This window comes from Mesoplodon mirus, assembly GCF_964341445.2.
Source record: "Mesoplodon mirus genome assembly, chromosome: 4".
NCBI classification, from domain to species: domain Eukaryota; kingdom Metazoa; phylum Chordata; class Mammalia; order Artiodactyla; family Ziphiidae; genus Mesoplodon; species Mesoplodon mirus.
The window spans coordinates 114,005,894-114,027,995 of NC_138979.1; the positions used below are offsets into that span (position 1 = coordinate 114,005,894).

Below are 22,102 nucleotides of genomic sequence, written 5' to 3' on the forward strand. Positions count from 1 at the left end.
TTCGTGTGGCTGCAGTTTGTGTGCCTGGGACGTGGCTGTGAGGGGAATGGGAAGCAGGAGGGCTGTGCTGTGTTTTCCGTGAGGTGGGGTTTTGGTATTTTTCATACATAACGGAATATGTTTATTCTCCGTGGGCGAAAGGGATCCAGGGCCCAGAGATGGGGAGGAGGGCATACTCCACGGGGGCCGGCGAGTTGTCCGCAGAGCCCAGCCAGCTCCCCTCTCCCAACCTGGCCTAAGAGGCTACCTTTGAGGCCCAGGTCTGCAAAGCAAGAGGAAGTGGCCAAGCTGAAGCCACTCGGAAAATCTTCCTAAATTGCGTTACCCTGTCGTGTGATCCAGCCGCAGACCCTCCGTTTGCTCAGGCCTCGCACAGCTGCTGGGGGATTCCCCATCACAGTCAGCCTTGGGCTTGGGGGGGAAGTGGGGGACAGGTCCTTCTACCCAGCCCTCAGGATCTCGGCCTCTCCCAGGCCTGGGGCTCCCCTGCACGGGCAGAAGGAACAGAAGGGAAAGAAAGAGGTTGCCCCGTGGCCAGTTAGGAGCAGCCTATCTCTGGCAAAACGGAGATCTCACCCCAGTTGCCCAGGAGAGGCAGGATGGTCGGGTTGGAAGGGCAGAATGACAGGGCTTTGTTTCCTCTTTCCTTAGAAACTGCTGCCCCAGACAGGGTTCCCAGGCTGTCGACCCACCCTTCCTCCAAACCAGCCTGGAGGGAGCAATCGCTCAGTTGCTGAGTCAGCTCAGCTGAAGGGAGCAGCCCTCTTTCTCCCCTCCTTCCCTTCCTGCCTCAGCCCGGCCCTCGCTCCCTCCCGGCTGCAGCCCAGGCCCCCTCCACGGCCTGCCTCCAAGAGGCCTGGCCCCGCCTAGGCCAGGCGTTTGATGCAGCTGCTAGTCAGGGCTGGCTAGTGTGATTGCTTTGGCAGAAGGGGTACCCCCCCTTCCTGCCAGCCAGGAACCCTGACCTTATGCCTGGCCTCCTGCGCCTCTCCTGCCCAACAGCTGTTTGGCAGGGCCTGTGTGTCTCAGTGGAGTTGGACACCACCTCCCCGCCACCCTCACCGGAGGGGATGGGGACCCTGAGAAGTCAGGGGCATCTGGGGGTGGTAGGGCCCGATCGTGTGGCAAGGAGCTCAGAGATGAGCTCATGGCCCTTTTGTGTTTTTGTGGCCCACATCTGGAGGCAATTACAGATGTTATCCAGTGGGAGTTCTGCAAAACACAGCTGGAGCCAGTGGAGGAGCGTGGGGAGGGGGGACTGCCAGAGGGAAGAGGAGAGGGAACCTAGGGCTCTGGCGTCTGGAGTGTGGTTTCCCCATCACGAGGAAATTGTTTGGCCCTGATTCTGGAATCACAAGATTCTCTCTGAAGCCAAGGGGGAGAGATGGGAATGGAGGACCAGAGACAAAGGGGGAAGAGGTGGAAGAGGCTTCCCAAGCTGGGAGAATTGCAGGGTGAAGGCTGCAAGGTCCCGTGCTTCTGACGTGCCTTGGGTCTGAGGGATCCAGCCCAGTGAGGCTGCCCCGGGGACCCAGCTGAGTGAACCACCAGGTCAGGCTGGGTGAGGGGAGAGCAGAAGGCCCCGGGAGACCTGCAAATATTGCTTTCACTGGCCCTACCCTGCTTTGTCCATTGGTCCTGACCCAGTTTCTATGGTTCCAAGTTCCTTTATTCGAAAGCAGCACATGTGAGTTAGAGCAGCCAGGAGGGAGCCAAGGGGAATCTGCAAGGAGGTTTGGGCAGAACCCAGGGAAGCGGGCTCTCAGGAGATTGGACTGTACTCTGCCCATCACTGCACCCCACACGTTTGGGGGAGCCATGGACACCCCTGACATCGACTCCCTTCTCGGGGCTCCTGCCACCAGCTGGGCCCATGCCTGCAAGGCTGCCAGCCAGGTGCTGGGTCCACGGGATGGGAAGGGAGGGCAAGATCTAAGAGGAGCTGGACTCTCTAGAGGAGAGGGGACTGAGCAGAGTGACCCCCACATACAATCTGGCCAGCTCTACTGGTCCTTCCCTGTCCTTCTCCCAGGCCCCATCTCCCCACAGTCTGACAGCCTTCCCAGTCCTTTGTTTACCCTCTGTATTCCCACTTCTCTTTCCAGCTAAGGGGAGGTGGTGGGAAACCACAAACATTGCCCCATTTTACAGATGCAGAAACTGAGGCCCAGATAAGACTTGCTCAAGCTCACAGCTCGGTAGTCCAAAATTAAAACCCAGGTCTGTCTGACTTTTTTTCCTGTACGGGTAGATTCTGACCATGTCTCTTGGGTGTCTCTTCCATTGTGGACTCCATGTAGCTGGGTGTCTGCATGATAGTGTGTGTTCTGTGGAATCTGTCAGCATGTGTGTGCTTGCCTGCTGTGCTGTGTCGCAGGAGCACAGGGGAGAAGGGCTCTTCCTCAGGAGTCCGCTTGACCAGGAGTCACCTTCCTTCTTGGGGGCAGGAACAGGTATTCTGAGGGGATGGAGGAGGCATAGGACTCAGAAGCCAGAGGAATTGAATGGGACAAAGGCAGCAGCTGGGGGAGGGATGCAGGTGATGAATGTCTGAGACAGGGGCCTGGCAGGAGGGGGAGGCTTTCAGGGCAGTTCCCACTCCTTAAGGCCCCGGGATACCCCAGGTGAGGTTGCTCCATTGTTCGGCAGTCCCTGTACCCCCATCCAACCCACCGCCCCAAATCTGAATTCACCTCCTTTAGGAGAGCAACTCCCGTCAGCCACCTAGCCTGTGGGTCTCTGCCTTCCTCACTCAGACAGTCTTGGGAGACTGGGGAGACCCAGAGGCAGCCTTCTTCAAGGGGGCTGGGCAGCCAAGGCCTGGAAAGGAGGCAGGCCTGACTGGCCAGAAGCCACCTTCCAAATGAGCTCACACACATACTTTCCACCCTGGCCCAGGGCCGCGGCTGGGTGCCTTCCAGGCCAGCCTTCCCCAGCCAGGCCCAGCCCCCTCCGTCCTCCCCTGTCCCTCAGCAGGCCTGGAGCCCGGGGTTCCACGACAGGATCGATCGGGCACCCCAGGCCAGGGCCATCACCACACCCCAAGGGAGCAGCTTTCCCTGCCTCCAGGCTGAGACCAGGTCTCCGCAGGGTCCCTTATTCCTCCAATGGGCCTTCGTGGCTTAGAGGAGGAGGAGACCAGTTTCCTGCACCCAAAGACCCACACCTGGATAGGGAGGGGCAGTAGAGGGGAAAGGAGAGGTGTCCACATTGTAGTGACTCGGAGGAAGCACTTCCTCAGAGAGCCTGAAGTAGCTCATTGACTCAGGGACTGGGCCAGGTCTGGGAGCTGCCTCACCATGGGTCACATCCTGCCCACTCACTTGATTTCCCGCTAGGGGCACTTCCCCGATTTGGGGCAGGATGGGGTCTGGGTGGGGCAAGGCCAGGCTGACCACAAAGCGGGCGAAAGATGGGTGCCTCCGAAGGGCCCAGCGGATTCACACACACATGACAGGCTCCAGCTCATTTTGATCCAGCCTGTGGTCAAAGACTTCACCCTTCGCCCAGCTTCCAGAGACATGTAGCACCAGGCCAGAGAGCAAGATCAATTCCCGAAAACGCTCTCCTTGGCCACTCTGTGCCTGGTTCTGTGCTAGGAGCGAGGCGGCCCTGACCCAACATCCTGGATCCAATGATATCTTTCTGAGGTTCCATGAGTTTGTACATACAGACACAGCAGACAATTGCTCCCATTTTGGATTCCAAAAATATGGGCACTGCAGGTAGATCACACAGGCTGCCGTTGCCCTCCAAGGCACAGGTGGTATAGTTCTGTCGAAGAATGACTATGATTCATTCACAGTACCTCTGACCCCATCACAGCCACCAGCCGGACGTTCTGTCCTCACTCCCTTACAAAAGAGTAGGATGGTGCTAGACACACAGGAGCCCCTTAATAAATGTTTACTGACTTGAATTGCCAGTGAGAGCTGTGATATACATACGTTAACAGCTGTAGTTGTGAATACAGAAGTATTCTATACGCATGTAATAAATATGTGTATACATAGTAAATTTATAGGTTAAAAAAATCACTGAGCTGTACACTTAAGTTTAGTACATTTTTTGAATTTTACTGTCTATTTCACCCCAATCTTTAAAAGGTTCAAAGAAGAAAGAAAATATATCAAGGGAAGAGGTTCACAACTCCAGAACAATGGCTTTGTCCCTACAGACCTCCTCCTTATGTGCCAGCTCTATCCCAGAGCCTGCCCTTAATCAGGGAATGGTTGGTATTGGGTTGTGTTGGCCTACCTCTTCTGGAAATACCAATCCTCCAGGCTGCATTCCCAGGACAGCGTGCACCTGGACCCTGGAGCACCCAGCAGGAAGGTCTCTCTCCCTTCACTCCTCTAAGCTCCATGCCAGGTGTCCCCAGAGTCTCTCCTCCACTCTCCTGGTCTGTGCTCCAGAGGTCCCCCACCCCCACCCCATGCCTGCACAAAACTGCACATAAGTTCTGGGTGGAGGCAAGCTGGAGAAGGGGCCCAGAGCAACGCCCACCCCATCCTCTCTGTCTGGGCGCAGCCCCTTCTGCAGCAGAGACCGCTGGGGAGGGTTTGCAGGGTGGTAGCGCCCCCTCGTGCTCGGTGTTGGCACTGCAAGCCAAGCCCGGAGAATCGAGAGGTGGGGGCAAAGCCAGCAAAGCTCAGGGCCAAGGACACCACCGGCCTGTCCCTTCCCCCTTTCCACTTTCCACGCTTCCACCCAGGACACCTGTACTTAAAGGGGTGGGACTATGGGCGCGACAGGATGACAAGCCTTAGTCTTCCAGTTGCAGAGAGGGAAAAGTCAGTTTCCGTCCTCTGTGCCTGTGCTGGGGGTTGGTGAACAGTCCTCGAATAACTCCAGGAAGGAAGAGGGAGTGGAAGGGGTGCAGGACAGAGGGTCCGCGGGAGGAAGTAAAGGGGGCACTGGAGTCCTGTCCTCTGAGTTGCCACACTGCCCTCCGGTGGACGCCTCAGACACTGATCCCTCCAGGATGCCTGTCCCCTGGGCTTGTCCAGGTGGGTCTGCACTCCTGGACCTCAGAATGCTAGAACAGAACTCCCTCTGGCCAAGGCAAGCGGGCCTCTGCGACTCCTGTATCTAAGAATGGGACATTTCTGTGCCACTTCTCTGAGGCCTTTGTAGGTCGTGCCCAAGCCTCCTTGGGGGCCTCTCACTTGCACGCATCCTCCTAAAGTCATCTGCACCCTGTGGCCGGGAGACTCCTTTAATCCTAGTCTTACATTTATAAAAGTCTTAAATTTTGTAGTTCATAAAAATGCCTGTAGGTGTTTTGTGAATATCACTATATTATTGCCTATTTATGCTAAAAGTTTTCCTTTGTTAAATATAAACATTTAAAACACAACTAAGTTGGGAGACTTCCCTGGTGGCGCAGTGGTTAAGAATCCACCTGCCAATGCAGGGGACACGGGTTCGAGCCCTGGTCCAGGAAGATCCCATATGCCACGGAGCAACTAACCCTGTGTGCCACAACTACTGAGCCTGAGCGCTGAGAGAGCCTGTGCTCTGCAACAAGAGAAGCCACTGCAGTGAGAAGCCCGCACACCGCAACGAGAAGAGTAGCCCCCCACCGCTTGCCACAACTAGAAAAAGCCTGTTCGCAGCCACGAAGACCCAATGCAGCCAAAAATAAAAAGATAAATAAACAATTAATTAATTTTTAAAAATACACCAAATTGGGACTTCCCTGGTGGTCCAGTGGATAAGACTCTGCACTCCCAATGCAGGGGGCCCAGGTTGGATCCCTGGTCGGGGAATCCCGCGTGCACGCCGCAGTACCGCAACTATGAGCCTGCATACCACAGCTAAGACCTGGTGCAGCCAAAATAAACAAATAAATATTTTTTTAAATAAATAAATAATAAATAAAATACACCAAATATTTTCAAAACAGTCTTAGTATTTAATTTTTTAATACGCCAGAGGCCCCCAAAACGGACATGATTGAGGTGGCTCTCAAACCTCCAAGGGGTGTCCCTGACCAGGCATCTCATTCTTTCCAAAGCACAAGGGAACTTACTCCCGTCGACATATGGTAGAGTCTTCAATCCCCATTCCCTTCAAACACACGGGTTTCCCCATCTTGAAAAGCTCTCCTGGATTCTGCTGCAGTCTTAAATGATTTTTCTCATTTTCCCCTTTTCTCTCAAGCCAAGGTTTTCCAAAAGCTGTCTGTATTCCTTCCCCAGTCATTTCTTTTTAACCCAACCTCTATGTCTGCATCCCAACCAGGCATTTACTGAAACTTCTCCCTAAAAGGCCCTCATGACCCCTTTCTTCCCACCCCAGGCCTCCTCTCTGCTTTCACTTTCTTTGGCCTTGTATTAGCATCTAACACAACTTGCTTTGAGAAGCTCCTTTGCTCTTGTCTTCCCGGAAGTTCTGCCATCCTACAATCCACAAGTCACAGAGTTTTCAAGGAGCCCTGAAAGCCCAGGACTGGTATCCCTCTGCATCAACCCTAACTGTGCCTTCAGCTCCTGTACCCTGAGCAGGGACTGTCTTTATTTGTTCCGTTAATTCCAGCTTCTGCCCTTCAGACTGTACAGAATAAACAAATTCTTGTTCCACGCTACAGCTCTTCAAATATTTGGATCTAGTTTTCATATATACAAACGCTCACTACAGTTAAACTTTTTTTAGGTGAAAAGCCTTTCTTGTTCCATAAACAGCTTTCATACAGAGCAGCTTAGAGACCCTTCACTATTCCTATCACCCTCCTCTGGATTAAATCATTTTGTCAGTCTTTTAAAATGTAGCTTCCCAGAGAAGCAGTACCACACAGTGGTTAGGACAAGGACTCTGGAGTTACACAATCTGGGTTTGGATCCAGCCTTTATGACTTACTGGTAGGGTGACCTTCAGCAAGCTGTGTATCCTCCCAGAGCTTCAATTTCCTCATCTTTAAAATGGGCTAATAATTCAAAGGGTAGTTGAGTGGATTAAAAGACATAATCCACGTGATGCCACGTGATGCCTATGATTGGCAGTCACTGATTCATTCATTCATTCATTCATTCAACTAATAGTTATTTATTGTCTACTTTATGCCAGACATTGCTTTTGGCACTGGGGATTCACCAGTAAAAGAATAGATCCTTGCCCCTATGGAACTTATATTTTTGTGTGTGGTGCAGGGAATAAACATGATAAATGAGTAAAATACAGTATGTTAGAGAGTGATAAGAATTTTCCAAATTTTTAAGTTCTGTGTCCTTTCTGATGAACAATTCCACCTTTTTTTTTTTTTTTTTTTTTTTTTTTTTTTTTTTTTTTTTGCTGTACGCGGGCCTCTCACTGCTGTGGCCTCTCCCGTTGCGGAGCACAGGCTCCGGACACACAGGCTCCGCGGCCATGGCTCGCGGGCCCAGCCGCTCCGCGGCATGTGGGATCTTCCGGGATCGGGGCACGAACCCGTGTCCCCTGCATCGGCAGGCGGACTCTCAACCACTGCGCCACCAGGGAAGCCCCACCTTTTTTTTTTTTTTTTTTGTGGTACGCGGGCCTCTCACTGTTGTGGCCTCTCCCGTTGCGGAGCACAGACTCCGGACGCGCAGGCTCAGCGGCCATGGCTCATGGCCGAGAGAAACCAGGCTGCTTCTTCAACACTTTGCTTAGAAATTTCCTCAGCCAAATATCCAATTTCATTCCTCACAAGTTCTACCTTCCACGGAACACTAGGACATGAACACAATTCAACCAAGTGCTTTGCCCCTTTATAACAAAGATCGCCTTTCCTCCAGTTTCCAACAATGTCTTCCTCATTTCCTTCTGAGAACTCATCAGAATAACATTTACCATCCATATTTCCACCAACATGTTCACTTAGGTATTCTCTGAGAGATTGAGTCTCTCTCTGTAGCTCTCTTCTTCTGAGCCCTCATAAGAACCAGCCTTAACAGTCCATTCACAGCAATGTAGGCTTTCTCTAGCATGCACCTCCAGTCTTCCAGCCTCTGCCCATCACCCGGTTCTAAAGCTGCTTTCACATTCTTATGTATTTGTAACAACAGCACCCCAACTTCTCAGTACCAAGTTTCCATCTTAGTCCATTCAGGCCACTGTAACAAAATACAACCAATTGGGTAGCTTATAAACAAGGGAAATTTATTACTCACAGTTCTGGAGGCTGGGAAGCCCAAGATCAAGGTGCCAGCATAGTCACCTTCTGGTGAGGACCCTCTTCCTGGTTCACAGCCAGTGTTTTCTATGTCCTCACATGATGGAAAGGGCTAAGGATCTCTCTAGAGCCTTTTTTACTAGTCCCATTCTGAGGGCTCCACCTCATGACCGAAGCATCTCCCAAAGGCCCACTTCCTAATACTATCATCTTTGGAGGTTAGGAGGAAATCAAGAGATGAATTGAGGGTGGGAGGAGGGACACAAACATTCAGACTAGAACACCTTGGCTGCTGCACATGCTAGTAGCTTGATCTTGAGCAAGTTATCTAACCTATCTGTGACTCAGTTTCCTCAATTATAAAATGAGGACAAAAATAACACCTACTTCCTGGAGGTGTGGTGAGGATTAAATGAGATGATATATGTGCAGTGCTGAGAAGAGTGCCAGACATATGGTGAGTACTCTATCAAAGTTAGATACTGGTGGGACTTCCCTGGTGGCGCGGTGGTTAAGAATCGTCTCCCAATGCAGGGGACATGGGTTCGAGCCTTGGTCTGGGAAGATCCCACATGCTGCGGAGCAACTAAGCCTGTGAGCCACAACTACTGAGCCTGCATTCTGAAGCCCGTGAGCCACAACTACTGAGCCCACGTGCCACAACTACTGAAGCCCGTGCACCTAGAACCCGTGCTCCAAAAGAGAAGCCACCGCAATGAGAAGCCTGTGCACCGCAACGAAGAGTAGCCCCTGCTTGCCGCAACAAAGACCCAACGCAGCCAAAAATAAATAAATAAATAAATAAATATTTTTTAAAAAGATACTGGCATTTTGAAAACCAAATATCTGCCAATTTTCCAGTACTTCCACTATTTTTCACAATCTCTCAGAGTCCCAAGAACATCTCCACAGACCCATTTCTAAATGTACTTGGTCTACATTGTGATATATATGGGCTTGGACACTTAAAATCACTAAACGGGGGCTTCCCTGGTGGCGCAGTGGTTGAGAGTCTGCCTGCTAATGCAGGAGACACGGGTTCGAGCCCTGGTCTGGGAGAATCCCACATGCCGCGGAGCAACTAGGCCCGTGAGCCACAACTACTGAGCCTGCGCGTCTGGAGCGTGTGCTCCGCAAAAAGAGAGGCCGTGATAGTGAGAGGTCCGCGCACCGCGATGAAGAGTGGCCCCCGCTTGCCACAACTCGAGAAAGCCCTCGCACAGAAACGAAGACCCAACACAGCAAAAAGAAATAAATTAATTAATAAACTCCTACCCCCAACATCTTCTTTAAAAAAAAAAAGAACCCTCTGCTGTCACTTCCTGCCTCACTCTTAACTAAAGACCTCTACCTTCACTTCATTAAAAAATAAAAATAAAAAAAATAACAAAATAAAAAAATCACTAAACGAATTAAAGCTTAAACTAATTATAGGTTCTCTTTCACTTCTTCCTATTTTCTTTTGGCTCAAATTCACTCTTTTTTTTGCCTGTGTTGGGTCTTCATTGCTGTGCGCGGGGTTTCTCTAGTTGCGGCGAGCAGGAGCTACTCTTCGTTGTGGTGCGCAGGCTTCTCATTGTGGTGGCTTCTCTTGTTGCTGAGCACAGGCTCTCGGCTCGTGGGCTTCAGTAGTTGTGGAACGTGGGGTCAGTAGTTGTGGCTCGAGGGTTCTAGAGCGCAGGCTCAGTAGTTGTGGCATATGGGCTTAGTTGCTCCGCGGCATGTGGGATCTTCCCGGACCCGGGCTCGAACCCATGTCCCCCGCATTGGGAGACGGATTCTTAACCACTGCGCCACCAGGCAAGTCCCCAACCTAGATCTTGATTTTTTTTTTTTTCAAATCTTAGTTTATTCAGCATTCCAGGCCATGGGCTCTTCCTCCTCCTCCTACCCCTTACAACTCTTCCCATCTCACCACCACTTTTCCTGTTTTATGTCTAAATTCATTTCTAAACTCCCCACATGCCCACTCCCAAGTACTCCCCATGGCTGACTTTTTAAATTTATATATCTGACCTCTCTTCCCAACTATTCTGTAAGCTCCTTGAAGTTAAAGTGAAATCTTACAAGTTTCAGGCATCTGCTAAGTACCCAGCATAGAGAACACAGCCTGCACTCAACTAAAACTTCCATGATCGCTTTCAGGACTTAAGTATTTTTAATTTCCCCAACCTCTCTGACCTGCTTCCCTTTATTCAACATCCTCCTCCCACATTTAGGGTTCTATTTCACCCCTCATTAATCCCAAGGGCTATAGGAGGGAACAGAGAGAGACCAAGGAACCAAGTTCCCTTGGCATGGGACCAAGATCTAAGTGGCAGAAGGACTTTTTATGGCCAAGTCTATGGCTTCAGGCCCTGCTGAGGTCTCAGCTTTGAACACATCAAAACTGATGTCAACAACAAATGTCATGAACAGAAAACTGTTTGTACCATTTGTAGAGAGGAGAGAGTAGTAAGGTTCTGAATGTACACTCTGTCCAAAGCCAGATCGCCTAGGTTCAAACCCTTGTTTCAGCATTTACTAGATCCGTGATCTTGGGCAATTCTAAATCCCTCTGTACCAGAGTTTCCTCACCTGTAACATGGGAGTAACAATAATAACCACCTCACAAGACTGTGGAGAGGATTAAAAGAGCAAATACTTGAAAAGTGCTTAGATCTGTGCCTGAAATGTGAAAAAAAAGCTCAAAAACTATTTGCTATTGTTACTGTTTACTATTATAACCTATAAGTGCCACAAGAAATCTGCAACCCCAAGCCCACATAAATTAGAAATATCTCTTGTGACTAATAATAATAATTGCTAGCAGGTACGAAACACTCCCTAGATGTTCAACTTGTATTATCTCCCTAAATGTTGACAATAACCTTAAGAGGGAATTGTACATTATTAACCCCATTTTACAACTGAGAAGCACAGAGAGGTTAAACAATTTTCTCAACGTCACATAGCCAGCAAGAAGGGAAGGCACATTTATTCCTTTGTTGAATTACTGTGTCTCAGCAGGAGAGAAGCCTTGTGGGTACAAAGGTAAACAGTCTAGGCCCCAGCCTGCAGGAAGTTTCAGTTTCCACAGCAGGGGAGGGGCAGGGGCGGGAAAGCGTAAACAAATAGTTACAACACCGTGTGGTAATTGCTATAATAGAGGCTCATCAAGAAAAGTGCTACCGCATCCCAGACACTGGGACCAGAAAAGTACTGAGAGCTTAAGGATTCAAAGGAAAGACATGACAGTTCCGGAATAAGCAGTTGCCCTTTGACAGACGTGTCCTGTAACTAACGTTACACGGAAAGGACTAAACAAAGCAGAGTTAAATGTGGAAGCTGAGCGCCTTCAAAGCCCAAGTGACAGGACCCTGCACGACCGGAAAGGGGTTAAGACGGGCGGGTGGGCGGAGAGCGCGTTGATTGGCAGGGGTGGGGCCAGGCTCGTCACCCGCCCCCTCCTCCGCCCGGGCTCCTCCAACCCCTGGGCTGGCGGGGGTACAGTCTAGGCGAGGGACTGGGCGCTGTGCCGAGCCGCCTGTCCCCCTCCCCCGCTCCCCTGCCGCGTTCCGCGGGCTGGACGCGCTGGAGAAGTTGAGCATCGCCCGGGCCGGCCCTGGGGGCTGACAGTCGGTAAAGTTTGGCCCGAAGAGGAAGTGGCCTCAAGCCCCAGCAGGTGGCGGCCAGGCCTGGACTGGGGCGCTCGCGGCCTGCGGGCCGGCTCTAGGCGAGGGCGCGCCCCAGAGCCGGTCTTCCAGCCGATTTCCGGGGCTTCGGGGCCTGGCCTCGGGAGAGAGGGAGGCGGCGGCCGGGAAAAACAACTCCGAAGTTGGCGAGAGGCACCGCCCCTGCGCTCGGGCCGCCTCCGTCCCCCACCCGCCCCCAGCCCTGGCCTCCAGAGCACCGGTCGAGGAGCCCGGGCCATGGAGGCCCCTCGGGGAGGCGGCACTGGGAGGCCAGGACGCCCGGAGCGGCGCCGCCTCCCCACCGGGTAGACCACCGAAGCTCCGGGACTCTTCTTGCACCTCCGGACGGCTCACGATGCTGCCGGCCATCCTTCTCCTCCTTCTGGGTAAGAAACCGAAAACGAGACTACTCGCCCGGCAACCCGCTCCCAGTGCTGTCACCGGGCCCAGGGGCTCTAGTTCCCTTCCTCCTACGTGGCCCCTCACTTTACCCTGCCCGCCCGTGCCCGGCACTGCCTGCCCCAATCCCCGGGAACTCTCTAGCCGCTCTCCTCAGCCCGCATCCTCCCTCTGGCTTCCGTAGATCACCGTACCCACCCCATAGGCCGTGCTGCCGGACCTTCCTTCGAGGTCACACACCGCTGCCTTCCTCTGCTCCACCACCCCTTCCTGTAAACTACCCGGAAGCCGCAGATGGCTCCCTTTCCTACTTGAGTCGCTCAGGTGAAGAAAACTCCGAAGCGTGACCCTTGCCCTTTCTCGCTCTTCCTCTAGGAGGCGCTGTGGCCCACCCAGACAGAATCATTTTCCCAAATCCTGGTGAGTAGAGGATGCCCCTGGGGTCCCATGGGCTTGGTAATGAGGGAGGACCCAAGAGAAAGACTCTCTCTTCCTTGAATTCCTCTAGTGCCTACCGTAGTTTTAGAGTGGAGGTCATCCACCCTTTATTTTACAGATGGGGAAACTGAGACCTAGCATAAGCCCTCAGCCAGTAGTTATGTACTTTTTCCCCAAATATCCATCCTTGATCGGATGTAGTCTCCCTGAGGATAGAAACAGTATTTCCGGTTCCTCCTGGCCCAGTGGCTGGCACAAAGCAGACCTCATATTGTTTGTGGTGTTGACACTCAAGGTGGAACTATGATGAGTGTGGAGAGACAGGGGCCTGCTGAAGACTATGCCTTTAGAGTGTGTGTCGCTGGGGCAGAGGAGTTTCTGTGCTCCTTCTTGAAAAACCCAGGCCCTTGGAGGAGGCGTGGCATGGTAAGAGGCTCTCAACCGATGTCCCTACCTTCCTCTCTCTCTCCAGCCTGTGAGGATCCCCCAGCAGTGCTCTTGGAAGTGCAGGGCACCTTACAGAGGCCCGTGGGCCGGGACAGCCGCAGCTCCCCTGCCAACTGTACCTGGCTCATCCTGGGCAGCAAGGAGCAGACGGTAACGGTCAGGTGAGAAGCAGAGCAAGACCCTATTCCTTTCCCCCACCCCTCCTCCTCTACCATGGAAAAGACCTCAGGGATCTTCTCCATGGAACTTCCATCCCTGTCAACAGGGGGAAGAGGAGAATTAGATTTGGCCTAGTCTTCCCTAAAAGCCTGGCTTGTTCCATGGTGAATTGGAACTGCCTGGAGTGGACATCTAGCTTGGGTCTTGTCATCTCTGAAGGACAACAGAAACAGTCCTTTCCTCTAGAAACAGTTCTTTCTGATACGGGAGGAGTCCTTCAATCCATTGCACGTCCTTGCCTGGGATTCAAAGCTATTCCTTCATCAGCTTAGAACCTTCCTCAGCCTCCCCAGATAGGTTTTTTTTTTTTTAATTAATTAATTAATTAATTTAATTTTGGCTGCACTGGTTCTTAGTTGTGGCACATGGGATCTTCGTTGGGGCATGAGGGATCTTTAGTTGCGGCACACAGGCTCTTAGTTGCGGCACGCAGACTTCTTCGTTGCGGCATGTGGGATCTAGTTCCCCGACCAGGGATTGAACCCACGCCCCCTGCATTGGGAGCGCAGAGTCTTACTCACTGGACCACCAGTGAAGTCTCTCCCCAGATCTTTTAAACAGTCCAGGTCTCCCTGGGCTCCTCCAACCGTGGGCCGTAGGGTTGGGGCCCATGTTGAGTACCTGGCTATTTGCTTCCTACAGCTCACTTCCCATGAATTTACCCAGAGAAGGGTAGGTGAAGGGAGAGGGCAATCTGGGGAGAGGTTGTTGGGGCAGAGGGATCAGAATGCCATGGTGATCTCAGGTCTCACCACTGGGTACTGGGAGGGGATGGTGAGTTCTGGTTAATTAAGCTGTATGGTAATTGCCGGTTACTGCTAGCACCAGACTCGGGTGACAGTGCTACAACAACAGGAAAGCACTGAATCTGTCCTAACTCAGTCCAGAACCCAAGGCAGTTTTTCCAAAAGGCTCTAGGATGTACTCATGGTCTCATGGTGCCATAGGCCTCTGTTAGGGCTGTTGCCTTGATTACAAAGGAATTTGGCTAACTCCATTTTCATTTGGCTATTTGGATTGTGGATAAGCAGGTGTTCGTGCTTCTTGGAGTAGAACGGGCCTGACAACACTGGGGGAGGAAGAAGCCAGCAGTGGTCAAGAATATCTTACGTCCTGCTCTCCTTCACCCCTGTAGGTTCCAAAAACTGCGTCTGGCCTGTGGCTCAGAGCACTTAATCCTGCGCTCCCCCATCCAGCCACAGATCTCCCTGTGTGAGGCACCTGCCAGCCCTCTGCAGCTGCCTGGAGGCAACGTCACCATCACCTACAGCTATGCTGGGGCCAGAGCACCCATGGGCCAGGGCTTCCTGCTCTCCTACAGCCAAGGTGGGCTGGACAGGGCCGTCCGTAGTGCTACTAGAACTGGCAGTGGAAGCCTGAGGGAGGAGGGGAGGACCCTGGCAGCTCCAGTGCTTCACAGCCCCTCTCCACGGTGCCTCTGCAGATTGGCTGATGTGCCTGCAGGAAGAGTTCCAGTGCCTGAACCACCGCTGTGTGCCCTTGGTCCAGCGCTGTGACGGGGTCGATGCCTGTGGCGATGGCTCTGACGAGGCAGGTTGCAATTCAGACCCCTTCCCCAACCTGACCCCGGCCCCTGTCCCCACCCCACCCTGCAATCACACCTTGGAAGACTTCTATGGGGTCTTCTCCTCCCTCGGATACTCACACCTGGCCTCAGTCTCCCACCCCCAGTCCTGCCTCTGGCTGTTGGACCCCCATGATGGCCGGCGCCTGGCAGTGCGCTTTACAGCCCTGGACCTGGGCTATGGAGATGCAGTGCATGTGTATGATGGCGCCGGGCCCCCCGAGACCCTCCGGCTACTGCGCAGCCTCACCCACTTCAGCAATGGCAAGGCTGTCACCGTGGAGACACTGTCCGGCCAGGCCACCGTGGACTACCACACAGTCGCTTGGAGCAGCGGTCGGGGCTTCAATGCCACCTACCACGTGCGGGGTTACTGCTTGCCTTGGGACCGACCCTGCGGCTTAGGCTCTGGCTTGGGGGCTAGCGAGGGCCTAGGCGAGCGCTGCTACAGCGAGGCACAGCGCTGCGATGGCTCATGGGACTGCGCCGACGGCACGGACGAGGAGAACTGCCCCAGCTGCCCACCTGGACACTACCCCTGTGGGGCCTCTGGCACCCCCGGTGCCACAGCCTGCTACCTGCCTGCTGACCGCTGCAACTACCAGACCTTCTGTGCTGATGGAGCAGACGAGAGACGCTGTCGGCACTGCCAGCCTGGCAACTTCCGGTGCCGGGACGAGAAGTGCGTGTATGAGACATGGGTGTGCGACGGGCAGCCAGACTGCGCCGACGGCAGCGACGAGTGGGACTGCTCGTATGCCCTGCCCCGCAAGGTCATTACCGCCGCGGTCATTGGCAGCCTCGTGTGCGGCTTGCTGCTGGTCATTGCCCTGGGCTGCACCTGCAAGCTCTATGCCATTCGTACCCAGGAGTACAGGTCAGTGGAAATGCAGCTGGCGGTAGAGGCATGGGGACTGAGGGCCGGACAGGGCCTGTGCAGCCACAGAAGACCAGAGGGCGCCCACGCTGGGGACAGGTTCTGGTGACCAGCGTCTGCGTTGGCTCCTAGGGTTGTCTAGCTTGGCAGGCATGCTCCTCTGAGTGGGGGACAGGTCTAGATCCTGAAAGCCATCTCAAGGAAGGAGGGGGATGTCAGATGACTTTGGAAAGCCGTGGCCTAGCTCCGGGTGCCCCGGCCTGGGTGCGGAGGAAAGAGGCCTGTCCAGGCTGGGGCAGGTGGCTCTGGTGAGCAGCACCCGTGACCGAGCCGTCCTCGTCCCTTCCAGCATCTTCGCCCCCCTCTCCCGGACAGAGGCAGAGATTGTGCAACAGCAGGCGCCTCCCTCCTATGGGCAGCTCATTGCCCAGGGCGCCATCCCACCTGTAGAGGACTTCCCTACAGAGAACCCGAATGACGTAAGTCACCTCCCCAGCCGGACCACCTCCCACTTCGGGCCCGCCCTTCTTTCAGGCTTCTGGCCATCCCCACCCCCTCTGACTCTGGTGTCTTCATCCTCTCCTTGCAGAACTCCGTGCTGGGCAATCTGCGTTCTCTGCTACAGATCTTGCGCCAGGACATGACTCCAGGGGGCGCCTCAGGCACCCGCCGCCGCCAGCGTGGACGCTCTGTGCGCCGCCTAGTGCGCCGCCTCCGCCGCTGGGGCCTGCTTCCGCGAACCAGCCCCCCAGCCCGGACCTCTGAGACCAGATCCCAGGTCACACCTGCTGCTCCTCCCCCTGAGACCTTAGATGGCAGCACAGGTCCAGCCCGTGAGGGCGGGGCGGTGGGTGGGCAGGATGGGGAACAGGCACCCCCGCTGCCTGTAAAGGCTCCACTGCCACCTGCCAGCACGTCTCCAGCCTTCCCCACTGTCCCCGAGGCCCCAGGGCCACTGCCTGCTGCGCCCCTGGAGCCATCACTGCTGTCTGGAGTGGTACAGGCCCTGCGAGGCCGCCTCCTGCCCAGCCTGCGGCCCCCAGGACCAACCCGGGCCCCACCTGGACCCCACACAACAGTCCTGTCCCCAGAGGACGAGGACGATGTGCTGCTGGTGCCACTGGCTGAGCCCGGGGTCTGGGTGGTCGAAGCAGAAGATGAGCCACTGCTGGCGTGAGGTGACCTGGCTCCCCTGGGTGCTCTATTCACAGTGACAGCAACCCTTTAGAGGGCAGCCCGGCTTCCCTTCCACTGCTTCCCTCCCTGTCCCTCAGTGTGAGGGCACTTGATGGGCCTCCCGTGGATCCCATGTAGCTGCTATAAAGTTAGGTGTCCCTCAGGCAGGGAGAGAGCTCACACAGAGCCCCCACTCTGCGCACGGCCAGAGACCACAGTCCTCCACTACCCTCTCCCCACACCACCACCATTTGGGTGGCTGTTTTTAAAAAGTAAAATTCTTAAAGGGTCATAGGCCTGGACACTCCATCCTTGCCAAACCCACCCAAAAGTGGCCTTAAGCACCAGAATGCCAATTGGCTGGAGACTTCCAGCCCCCAAGGGGAGGATTTGGGCAGGCCCTGGGGTTTTGCCAATGGTGATCCATCCCACAAGGCCTAGCTCATAAAAAGAGCACAGCAAATGCTTTTGTTCCATAGCCAGGTCATTGTCCAGGAAGCCAAGGTTGAAAATAAAGGAATCAGAAACTTAAGATTTTTGTAAATGAGCTGTGAGCATGAGCCCCGCCTCTCTGCCCATCTCAGCTTATGCTCCCCTCACCTTCTCCCTATGAAGCCCTTTGCTCTGCCCTCCACCTCCTGGCCTTTTCCTATTTATCTTCCAACCACCCCATCCTTGGTTTTTATACCACTCAGAGGGTAAGAAAATTCTAGGAACCCTAAGACTAACCCTCTCCACCTCCACTCACTGCCTGGGGCCCAGCTCTACAGTGACTGACACCAGCAGTGAGCACCAAGCCTCCTTACTGCCAGGCTGGAAGTCGTGAGCCCGCTGGGCCCTGCAGCTGAGAAACTTCCCATTTATGGAGTACTCGCATAGCACTGATCACAGAAGCAGACTGTCCCTGGTGAAACACTCCTGCCCTCCAGCCTCCACCCTACCAGGCATTTTCAGTCTGTCCTAGGCAAGACAGATGAACTCGCAGCCAGGATGCCTCAAAGCGGGCAAAGATGCGTCCAGAGAAAAATCATAATTGTTCAGGGTGTGAAGATCGTAGCATCTCCTTGGCCAGATCCAAGAGGTCTTCCTGGAAGAGGTCCCAAACTAGATCCTAAAGAATGCTGTCAGTAGTTGGTATAGAATTGTGAATTTTACGTGGGGTGACAGTCCATACGATAAGCAAACTTAAGGAGACAGTAAGGGCTAGGGCTGTAAGAGGAACCCTGGACTTCTGAGAAAGGCGCAGGAGCACAAGCAATAGCCAGAGCCAAAGAGCTGGAGAGGGTAATGGAGGAGGGAATGATCTGTGAGAAGTGTTGGGACGCAGCCTGTGGTAAGCAAGCTGACAGAGCTGTCCCAGAGTTTAAAAGGAAAATCAGCCAGGAGCAGGATTTAGAAAGAGCCTATGGGTGTGATGCCCACAGGAGCAGAGCTGAGGCGTTCCCTAACAGAATCGGTCCCCAGAGAAAGGGCTCCCCCTTAGGCTCCCTCACCCTGCCTGCCTGGCCCGGCCTATCCCCACCTCCCTGGTGGAGGGGCCCTGTTGATTACACACTGCCAGCCTCCTCACGCCCAGCACTAACTGCATACCGTTCCCTCTGCCAGCGAGCAGGCGCCTAGGGAAGTGGCCAAGGGGATATGGTACAGTCCTGGGACACTGGCATCTTGGCTTGGGGAAGACTCGAACACCTTTCATTCCACGCCCTCTCCAGAGATTGGGGAAGGGGCTCCAGAGATTCTCATCCTTGCTGGCTGTTCTCCCTCCGGGCCTGCCTTCCCCAGAGTAAACAATCACTGTGTCCCAGCAGCGTCGGGCCCAGTGAAAACAGTGAGGCAGGGAATGTTGATTTCCTCTCCCATGCCTCTCCATCACCTGGCCTCTGCCTCTCCATCACCTGGCCTCTACCTCTCCCTGCTCCTCTCCCCCATAGCCACCTCGAAACCTTCAGCCTGATATCCTCATCATTGTCCTGCTCCAGACCTTTTACCTCCTAGGGGTATTTGAAACGAAAGTGGACAAAGATTTAAGGTAGAACAGTGTTCCTCGTGGTGGAGTGCTTCAGAATGCTGGAGGGAGGACTTAAAGGTAGAGTTCCCTAGGAAGCCCTGTGCATGTATACTTATGGGCCTGAAAGAAGATTCCTCTAGGTGCTGGGTGTGTGATCTAGGAGGTGCAAGCAGTAACACCGTTTTTGTCAGCCACAGTGAAGCCCCAGGTGGCGGGGAGAGGGGACTGACCTTGTACAGGCAGAATGGGGAAACTAAGATAGAGGGTCTTACCCAGGCAAGGGTGGGGCACTAGGGGGCTGTCACCCAAGTTATTTTCACCACGGCCCAAGGAAAAAGAAATGAGGCGACTTCAGATCCTATCAGGATAGACACCACTGTCCAAGGTGCCCAGTACCGGGGGTGTGGGACTCATGCAAAGGCCCTTGGTGGGGAGGAGGGAGGTGATCTCAGTTATGAGATGGGGATCAGGCTGAAAATCTGAGATAAATCTGAGCAAATAGCAGAATTCGGTGCTTAAGGAGCAGAATCTGGGCCTGAACCAAGCTCCAGGCCACACTGGGAGGGGAAAGGGACCCCCAGCCACACAGCCTGAGACTGGGGGAGCACCAGATTGTTGGGCAACCTGCTGAGTGCCAAAACCTTTACCACATGTAGCTAACCTTCACAACAAGGCTGTGCCGTGGGCATCACAGCCCCAATTCACAGGCTCATGAGCAGCTTCAGAGGAATACTGCTCCAGTCTCTACTGAGAGGCAGACTTAAATCTGGATCAGCTCGGTTCCAGATCTCAGTCTGTCCCACTATTACACAGGACCTCCAATTCCTGAGGGAGCCTTGACCTGGGCAAGTGCACAGCCTCTTACCAGTGGGACAAGAGAGATGGTGGTTCAAGATGAAACCCAGCATGCGTCTGCGGCCTAAGGCTGGATTGAAGGCAGGCAGAAGTCATGGTCAAGAATTCTCGCTGGGGTCTCCAGCCCCTGACACTCTTTTATCTAGTATCATAGAAATGAATTCTACTGGGCTTCCCTGGTGGCGCAGTGGTTGAGAGTCCACCTGCCGATGCAGGGGACACGGGTCCGTGCCCCAGTCCGAGAAGATCCCACATGCCGCGGAGGGGCTGGGCCCGTGAGCCATGGCCGCTGAGCCTGCGCGTCCGGAGCCTGTGCTCCGCAACGGGAGAGGCCATGACAGTGTGAGGCCCGCGTACCGCAAAAAAAAAAAAAAAAGAAATGAATTCTACCACCTAAATGAGTTTTCCAGAAACATATAAAGCTCACCCCTTTACAATTTAAAACTTTTTAAAAACTCATTCTGGAAGGAAATCACTCTAAAACATTACACTCGTCTTCAGCCCATCTGCACTATAATATAAATCCTTCTGGATAGCTGAGGATCATTCATAGACACCAAAAACCTCTGCAGCAATGTTTTCAGAAGCTGTAACAGTGTCAGAAAAGCTATTTGCCTTAATGCCAGATGACCTTGGACCACATTTTAAATGCTTATGACTGCTTTAAAAGTTTTCTGTGATATTGCTTCCCTTGCTACCAAGCTATCAGGGGCCTCTAGCTGCTATAAATGTGCTTCTAATCTTTGAGCACAGGAACACACATGGACACATTAAAATTGTGAATAAAGTAAGAACAAGTAGGCTGTGACTGAGGACTGTAGAGTCTGTCCAGTGAGTGAAGCACATGAAGACTGTAGCTGCTTAAGAGTTCTTTCTGCTCCCTCTAGACCCCACAATGTACCCTGTGGTGAAGTACAGTGAAGCATCACTGCACTAGTAATCCCTAGATCACTATTTGCTTCTTCAGTTGGAAAAGTCCACTGAAGATCGCAATATAGATTGTCCCCAATAATAGGAGACAGTTGGAATATTTAAGACAAGGAAGGCAGCATAGCATAGAGACGAAAAACAGTCTTTGGCATTGGAAAGATCTGGGTGGGAATCCTGGTGTCCCCATTTTCCAGCTGCATGATTGATTTGGGGCACAGGCCGCTCACCCACCACTCTGAGCCTCAGGGTCATGAGGATGAAAGGAGAGAATGCAGGAAGGTGCTTAGCACAGCATCTGGCAAAAATGGGGTGAGAAGGGGCCAGGAAATCGGAATGTGTGTATGGGTCCTTGGGGGCATCAGGAAGACAAGAGTGGGAGCCTGAAAGGAAAGGGACCGGGCAGAAAAGGAGCAGTAAAGGAGCCCCACTATCCTGGCTCCCCGCCCCCCACCCAGAGGTAGGTGTCATTGTGTGTCTGCCCTGTGTAGCCCAGAAGGCCTGGGGCTGCCCCAGAGAGCACTGAGAAGGGGGCTGGCACCTGCACTTGGGATTGGTCACTTCTTCTAGAGGGCTAGCTGTCTCTCCCCTTTTTCCTGCTCTGATTAACATGAGGTTGGTGGGCCGGGCAGGGAGGGAGAGATGGGGAAGAAGTCCCCACAATGGTTTGTACCCACCTGGACCTAGTGAAAAAATGAAGCTGCCAAACAAAGCAGCCATGTCTCCTTCCTCAAAGCCCCCATCTGCCTAGGGGCCAGGCTGGGAAATGGGTACTGCTGTGGGCCTTAGCCCAGAAGGGGTAATATGGGGAAGAGGGGCTGGCAGAGAGGCTTGATGGCGGGGTGGCTGTCCTCCTGTCCCTGCGTCTTTTTTGGTTTCTTCCTTTAGCCCCTCCATTTAGCTACTGAGCACCCACTCTGGGCTGAACACTGGGCTAAGGGGCTGGGATACTGAGACAAATGACACATAGTCCTGGCTCCTGGAGAAAGACCACCCAGGCCCTGGGTCCTTGCCTCCTCCCATCCTCAGCTCCCTTGCCCACTGACCCCTCACCCCATTTCTCTGAACCTGTCTCTTCTGCCCCTCTGACTTTGTTCTGTTCGTGTCTTAACCAGACTCCGTAGTGTGTGTGCTCCCAGAGGGGAAGCGACGCAAAGGGGGCGGGTGGGGGGGCAGAAAGGAGGGAATCCCGCTGACATCACGGCTCATTAGCATATGTGACCTCATCAGGGGGTGGGACTGTTTCCCCAGGTGTCTAGGGGGAGGGCATGGGGGGTAGTATTTAAAGGGAAAAGCTGACAGTGCTGCTGAGTGAGGGAGCGGGTGCTGCGAGCCGCCAGGCTGCACACGCACACGCACACCG

The 22,102-nt window shown here is 53.7% G+C and overlaps 1 protein-coding gene across 1 annotated transcript; it reads left to right on the forward strand.

Annotated features, from left to right (window-relative positions):
• Nucleotides 1–11,175: 11,175 nt before the first annotated feature.
• On the forward strand, nt 11,176–17,481 carry LRP10 (LDL receptor related protein 10). Its single transcript, XM_082617592.1, is given in 8 exon segments — nt 11,176–12,072; nt 12,074–12,194; nt 12,583–12,627; nt 13,118–13,253; nt 14,447–14,637; nt 14,756–15,773; nt 16,123–16,252; nt 16,363–17,481. Coding segments are annotated over 8 exon segments (2,256 nt in total). The 5' UTR covers nt 11,176–12,045; the 3' UTR covers nt 16,951–17,481.
• Nucleotides 17,482–22,102: the final 4,621 nt, after the last annotated feature.